The sequence below is a fragment of the Stigmatopora argus genome, chromosome 18 (genome assembly GCF_051989625.1).
Source record: "Stigmatopora argus isolate UIUO_Sarg chromosome 18, RoL_Sarg_1.0, whole genome shotgun sequence".
Taxonomy (NCBI): Eukaryota; Metazoa; Chordata; class Actinopteri; order Syngnathiformes; family Syngnathidae; genus Stigmatopora; species Stigmatopora argus.
Genome location: NC_135404.1, coordinates 3,038,203 through 3,045,356, shown reverse-complemented (window position 1 = coordinate 3,045,356; position 7,154 = coordinate 3,038,203). Strand labels below are relative to the sequence as shown.

Below are 7,154 nucleotides of genomic sequence, written 5' to 3'. Positions count from 1 at the left end.
CTGGGCCGCCCTAAATAATCCAATAACGATATAAAAATACTATTAGTTTTTAATTATAAATTCACATCACTTGGTCTATAAAAGGTAAGGTGTAAGGATTTGAATAGCTATTATCCTTAAAGGGTTAAAATAATCATTTCTAAACATAAAACTCAACAAATGGTTCCTGAAAAATCTGGGTGAAATGAATTCACGTGGATATTTTAAATTATTATTATTAATATTAATACTATTATGAATATCATTACTATTATTGTTATTATTATTATTAGTAGTAGTAGTATTAGTATTATTATTATCATTATCATTATTATTATTATTATTATTATTATTATTATTATAGACGTGTTTTTACGTCTGAATTTCAAAATAAAACGTTCTAACGCGAGGTGATGAACACTACTAACTTTAATCTGCCATGACAGAATGAATAATAACCTAACAGAAACGTTTTTAACGTGATGTATAAATTTCTATTACTAATGTGCTTTTATTTTGATTTCAGTAACGGACGCGGGATTTGTTGTTCAGAATATCGCACTTGACACAGTGGGTGTTGGACGGTAGCATCCCTCGAGCTTGAGAGGAGACAAATTTACGGAATTGCACACTTTATCGGTAAGTTAATCCAATTTGTTGGTAATGTTAAGTATCATGTAAACGTTCATTAAAATATTACTTAGCACCCATATTCTTTTCCCCCTGATATTTGACGTGATGACCACCATAAAAAACAAATCATATGTTTTTCGTACGTCCATTTTGGACAGAATTTTAAACCATATTCCATTTAGGTTTTGAATAACGAGATGACATTTAAGAAGGGAGAGTATTTATTTATCTGCCTGTGAGAGGACAGTGATGCTGTAATAGAGAAGGAAGCCAGCAGCATCATGGCGTCCTTGAGTGAAGGGCAGTGCTGCAGAGGAAGGATGCTCACGACAGATGGCCTGGACTGTATTTTGATTGTGCGGCAACCGATTAAGCTATACATGCGAAGGGAGCGCCAAAGAGGATTTTGTTATAAATTGTCTTCCAAATCCATTTTACAGACTAGTTATGTATGCTGTTCTCCCAAATTATGAAGTACAAATCCAAGTTGTGGGCGGCCCGTTGGAGCGAGTGGTTAACGCGTCGGCCTCACAGGTCTGGGGTCTTGGGTTCAAATCCAGGTCACTTCCACGTGTGTGGAGTTTGCATGGTTTGTGTGGGTTTCTTCCGGGTACTCCGGTTTCCTCCCACATTCCAAAAACATGCATGGTTGCGCCCAGGTATCGGTGTGAGTGTGTATAGTTGTCCGTCTCATTGTGCCCTGCGGTCGACTGTCCACTGATTCAGGGTGTACTCCACCTCTGGCCCGGAGGTTGCTGGGAAAAGCTCCAGCACCCTCCGCGACCCTAATGAGGATAAAGCAGTTCAAAAAATTTGATTGGATTGGATTGGATAACTTTATTCATCTCGTATTCAGGAAATTTCGTTGTCACAGTAGCAAGAGGGTGAGGATGCAGAAATAGGAAAGGCATTTTAGACATAAATAGATAGGTAATAAATAAGTTAATAAATAAATACATGAATAAATATATAAATAAGCGTGTTGCTGATATATATATATATATATATATATATATATATATATACACATATATACATACATACGTACACATAAGCACATATATACATACATATATATTTACATGAAATCAAAGTTGTGTTAATTCCGAGGGTTCACTGCCAGACTTACAGTAAAAATGGATTGGACGTCCATCGCTGTCAATGGCTTCCAACAAGTTAATCATTTTCCCTGCTAGAGTCGCAGGGGTCCTGGAGCTTAGCCTAGCCAATTATGGGCAGTAGACAGGGGACACCCTGATTATCAGCCAATCGCAAGGCACAAGGACACGCTCATACTTACGCACAATTTAGGGTGCTCAACCACTCTACCATGTGGGAGGAAATAGGAGTACCTTGAGAAAACCATCATTCGTACGGGGAGAACATGCAAACGCCACACAGGAAGTTTAGAACCCAGTGGCGATTGAACCCTCGATCGTAGAACTGTGAAGCAGACGTGCAAACCAGTCGAGTCGTGCCGCCTGAGTTAATACTTAAAATTGTGATGGCAGAATTGTTTGATACACACTTGAATTGTTTTTTTATATGTTCCTATTGTTTAGTAAGAATGTTTAATGCATGTTCTCAAAGTAATCATATAATGTACTTTATCTTTCTGTAATTTATAAATAGGATATATACAGTTGTTTGGTCAACATCATGGGGGAATTATTCAGGAGTGAGGAGATGACCCTGGCCCAGCTGTTTCTCCAGTCCGAAGCAGCTTACTGCTGTGTCAGTGAACTGGGAGAACTTGGCATGGTCCAGTTTAGAGATGTAAGTAAGAATGATTGTGTGAAATCTTACTTTCTTTATTACGAATCTACTTATACCAAATGATTGTTTGCTGTGAAACATGATGAGTTAATTCATAGGAAGGGCCCAAATACCAACATCATGGTACAAAAAAGATATGGGCGCGTAAAAAGCTGAGATATTCAATCAAACGGTAATTAAAATATCTAACTCTTAATTAACAATCTGGCAGAGCTTTCATTTAATATTATTGGGGTTGAACATGGTAAAAAGTTACTGTGTTTAAGGACTCAGTTAGTAAATTTTATTTCATAGATAATTAAACTTGATATTGTAACTAAGTAAATATTTGAAAAAGAACACCTCCTAAACAATGTATTTTACAAAGAGTTTAGTAAAAAACTCAACATTAGACATAAAATGTGAAAGCTATTGTTTAAAGAGGGCAGCAGGTTGAAGTGGTGGATGCGTATTGTCTTTTATAATGCTCTCTGCCCTTCTAAGCCGCTGGGATTCGTAGATGCTGGACAGGGTAGGTAGGGGGCAGTTGAGGATCTTTTGGGCTGTGTTAATCACCCTCTGCAGGTTGGCGTTTGGTTGCTCCTTCCTGAGTACTCTCAGGAAATGTAGTCTCTGCTGCGCCATGAACGCTAGTTCCAGACAAACGCTCAGGAGAAGAAGAGGATGATAAGGAAATGTGTTTTTAGCTTGGGTAGCAATAGATGCTAACACGGAGCATGAAGACAAAAGGACAATAACACGGCAAAAATGTGCGATTATGAGATGCAGAACAACACAGAGCCAATCCACTAAATAATCCATGTGAATTCTTTCTGGTGTTTTCTTTTTTTTTAAATGCCTTGTAAATACCTGTGCACAAGGAGCAGCCTCGTTGTAAATGTCCTTAACTCACTGTAATATTGTCTTACTTGATATCAAGGTGTTTCCCCATTTTATGTAAATGTTCTGGAAACGCAAACTCCGGGTCTCCTGACAACCTCCCTAAACTCCGGAAATCCCAAAAAATTGTCACTTAAATTATTTTTTGAAGCAACCATTTTGGAAAAGTACCAAATTTTCCAATTAAATGCCTCGAAATTCACACCATGCTACTGCCTCTGGATCTTACTTCAGTATTTGGTTCAATTGCACTATAAACCGGATGAATTCGGTAGCACGAGTGCATTGTGAATCATCCGAGTTACAAGGTCTGACAAATGATTAGTCTTGTGCGATCCGGAATCGATTGAATAGGTAGCCTCTATCGCTTTAACATTTTCATTTTCTTTTCATAAGGGAAGTAAGTATTATTAAGTCTGACTAAACCACCAGTCTTTTGTTTTGAAACAATTCCTATACATTGTTCCAAAGGAAGTAGGAGTACTACACAGCACTGTTAAGTCTTATCAATATGCCTGCGCAAAATGGATGCCAATTTGGGTGAAACTTCTAATAAGAAACCCAGACACTCGCAGATGTTTGTTGGTTCGTATTCGACGAAATATCCCATGTTGAAGCCGTCCCAAAAGAACCGATATTTGCACATTGCACAACATGTAAGTGCGACCTCAGCGTGATACATGGTGGAATTACTGACTATAAAACGTGTGATAATTATCAATATTGACAGATTTTTTTTATCGTGATAACAATTTTTGTCATATCACCCAGCTCTACGGAGGGGACAAAATTTGAAGCCTCTTTTTTCTGGACTGAAACTATTTTTGAGCGTGAAATGTGTTTACAGAACTTATTCATGAACCCTAGTAAAATTAAAATTAATTGCAACCTTTAATGATGCATGTTAATCCAACAGGAGAAACTAACTTATTTTTTTTGTTATTAGTAAATACAAGTATTTTTTTTCCAGACTCAAAGCTAAATATGCACATAGCACATCAATAAACACTGATAACAAATTTATTGATGCTACTTTAATAATGAAATGATTTCTAGTGAAACAATAAAAGCTGCTAATGGTTGTCCCAACTTTATGACAGAACATATTGTTATGTTGTCAATTTCTTCCTTCCTAACAAAACCATTTTCATCAACAGCTTAATCCAGACGTGAATGTGTTCCAGCGCAAGTTTGTGAATGAAGTGAGGAGATGTGAGGAGATGGACAGAAAATTAAGTAAGTATTTTAGACAGCAGACTTTTAGAGTGCTTTTACACCTGTGGTCACTTAGTTTGGTTGGTTGATTCAGGGGCTAAATTGATACAGTTCTTCCCAATTTTTGTATGAGGTGTTTGTATTCACAAGGCACCCCCCGTGACCCTAATGAGGATAAAGAAATTCAGAAAATGACATGATATGAGAGATATAGGCAAATATGTAAGATGTAGATGAGGGCTAATTTCCATCGTTAGTCCTTTGTGCAGGGTAAATGATGCCACACACAGAAAACACAAACACACAAGTAGCACAATTTTAGAGAGCGTTGTGATAGCAATTTTGTTCGTCTGACATCCAGGCATTAAGATGATTGGCGAAGAGGTTCAGAGACAGGAGTTCACTTATGATAATTGGTATTGAGTTCCACGGACAGAGAAGGTGCTTTGGCTGAATGCACTCTTTTTGAAGGGAACCACACAGTCATCTCTCGAGCCAGCCCTTGTTGATGTGTTGGAATTTTTTGAGCAAAATCTCACAGCGGAGGAGGAGCTTTGTGATGGAAGATTTTGTAAACTAAGACGCCATCTGCATATTTAACATGATTGTCCCAGTTCAGGTGTTTGTGTTTTTTTTCATATCTGACAATGGTGGTGCGTTTTTGTTTTTTTTGTCCAATATTTTCAGAGCTTGCTTATGAATGGTTTCAATTGGTTTTAGTGTTGTCTTGCAGGCCAGTGACCAACTTGTTAGGCAGTAAGTCATGTGTGATATGATCATTGTGTCGAAATATTATTTTGCTGACTCAGGTGTTAGATTGTTTCTAATTAACCTAAAATTGGACAAATTGAATTTAATTCTATTCATTGTGTTTTTTTTATCTGTCGTTTAAAGACAAGTTGAGAGTCAAAACAACGATTCATACATCAACTTTGCTTTCATCTTTAACAAATAAAAGATTGAGTTTGCACACTTACAGAAGGTAAAGAAATTCAATCACTCGTCTATTAGGATCCGGCAGCCGTTTCTGGCCTCCATAAAAAATTTCAACTCTCTACGTTGCACAGTTTGGACAAATGTAGCAAAAGAATCTTAACATACACACACACACACACGCACACACACACACACACACACACACACACACACACACACACACACACACACACACACACACACACACACACCAACACATCCATCCATATATCACACTTTTTTAAGGATTATAGGTATATATCTATATAGATATGTATATACGTATATAGATTATGTGTTTGAGTCATGTAACCTGTAGACCGGGGGGATCAATACATTGATTGCGATCAACCAGTTGATCGCAAGGTACTTCTGGTAGATTGCATGACAGTAACATTAGATCCAGTCTGTTGGTTTCTCTTGGGGATAAGCGATGTCTCGTTTGAACCGTGACATGGCAATCTCCCCAGCACAATACTCACAATGCAGGGCGTGCAATCATTTTTTGTACTTATTAATTTTCTTTATGAACACACATATCTGGCTCTCTTAAAGATAATCAGGCTCTCAACAGGCTCATCAGGATCTTATGTGTAAAGCCAACAGCTACGCCTAACAGTGATGGCTGCTGTTGTGATACGTTGATCTTGGATATTTTAAATGTTTCACGTGTGCCGCAAATATGTTTCAACTTGGTGCCCTTTGGTGGTCATGAGTCGTCTCAGTTGCCCCCACTTTGAAGACTTAGACCACTTCTCTGGTGACATATTTAAGTACCACTTTTCGTCCACACAAATGTCCACAGGACACACCCTCAATGTTGTACACTAAGATTAGCAAAGACCAGTCTGCTAAAGTTAAAAAATATTTGCTGACATGAAAATTCACTTGCGCCACGTTTTAAACACTGCAGTGCACATGGGCTGTGCATGAAAATATGGTTTCATGTGTAACCTTCCCTCTTTGCAACAGGGTTTGTGGAGAAAGAGATCAAGAAAGCCAATATCCCAACTGTTGACACTGGAGAAAATCCTGAGGTTCCCTTTCCAAGGGATATGATTGATCTGGAGGTAAACATAATGACATGATAAAGATTAATTTTCATTCATTAATTTTCCATACTGCTTATCTTCACAGGGGTAAAGAAAATATATACTAAATAAAATTTTGTCGCATTACATGAATAAAAAAATGGATTATTAAAAGATATCCTTTTAGACTTTGGATGGGATTGATAACTTTATTCATCCCATCTTCAGGAAATTTCATTGTGACAGTACCAAGAAAAGGCATAGTTATAAGTTAGATAGTACAATCGCAAATCCCGCGAACAGCAAAGCGAAAGCAAAAGCACAAAGTACAAAGCAAATCAAAGTCAATGGGATCATTAAGAATCATCAAATCATTAAGACAGAAAAGCAACAAAAACACAAAACGAGCAAGAGTGGACGGAGCTACCGCCACCGGCTGCCATTTGAACTGCGCCATCTTGGTTTCGGTACCAAAAACGGATAGACTCAAAAAGACGTTGTAAAGTTGGACAAAAACTGGAACCACACACAGTAAGTCTTCCACGAGATGGGGAACTTCTGCAGACTGTGACCGAGGTAGAGAATATGTCACTCTTCCAAGCTTATCCGCTCAGTTCCTCAGTAGTTTGGAGCTGAAGAAAACAGCAGCAGGGGAGAACTCCTCGA

At 37.9% G+C, this 7,154-nt stretch overlaps 1 protein-coding gene across 2 annotated transcripts in view; it reads left to right on the top strand.

Moving 5' to 3' along the window:
* Positions 1 to 519: 519 nt before the first annotated feature.
* The window catches only part of atp6v0a1b (ATPase H+ transporting V0 subunit a1b), a 33,936-nt gene continuing 27,301 nt past the window's right edge, over positions 520 to 7,154 (top strand). For both annotated transcript variants that reach the window (XM_077625569.1, XM_077625568.1), the window contains exons 1-4: positions 520 to 618; positions 2,245 to 2,388; positions 4,425 to 4,503; positions 6,430 to 6,527. In XM_077625569.1, coding sequence (XP_077481695.1) covers positions 2,272 to 2,388; positions 4,425 to 4,503; positions 6,430 to 6,527 — 294 coding nt within the window. In that variant the 5' untranslated portion in view covers positions 520 to 618; positions 2,245 to 2,271. The remainder of the gene's footprint in view (positions 619 to 2,244; positions 2,389 to 4,424; positions 4,504 to 6,429; positions 6,528 to 7,154) is intronic.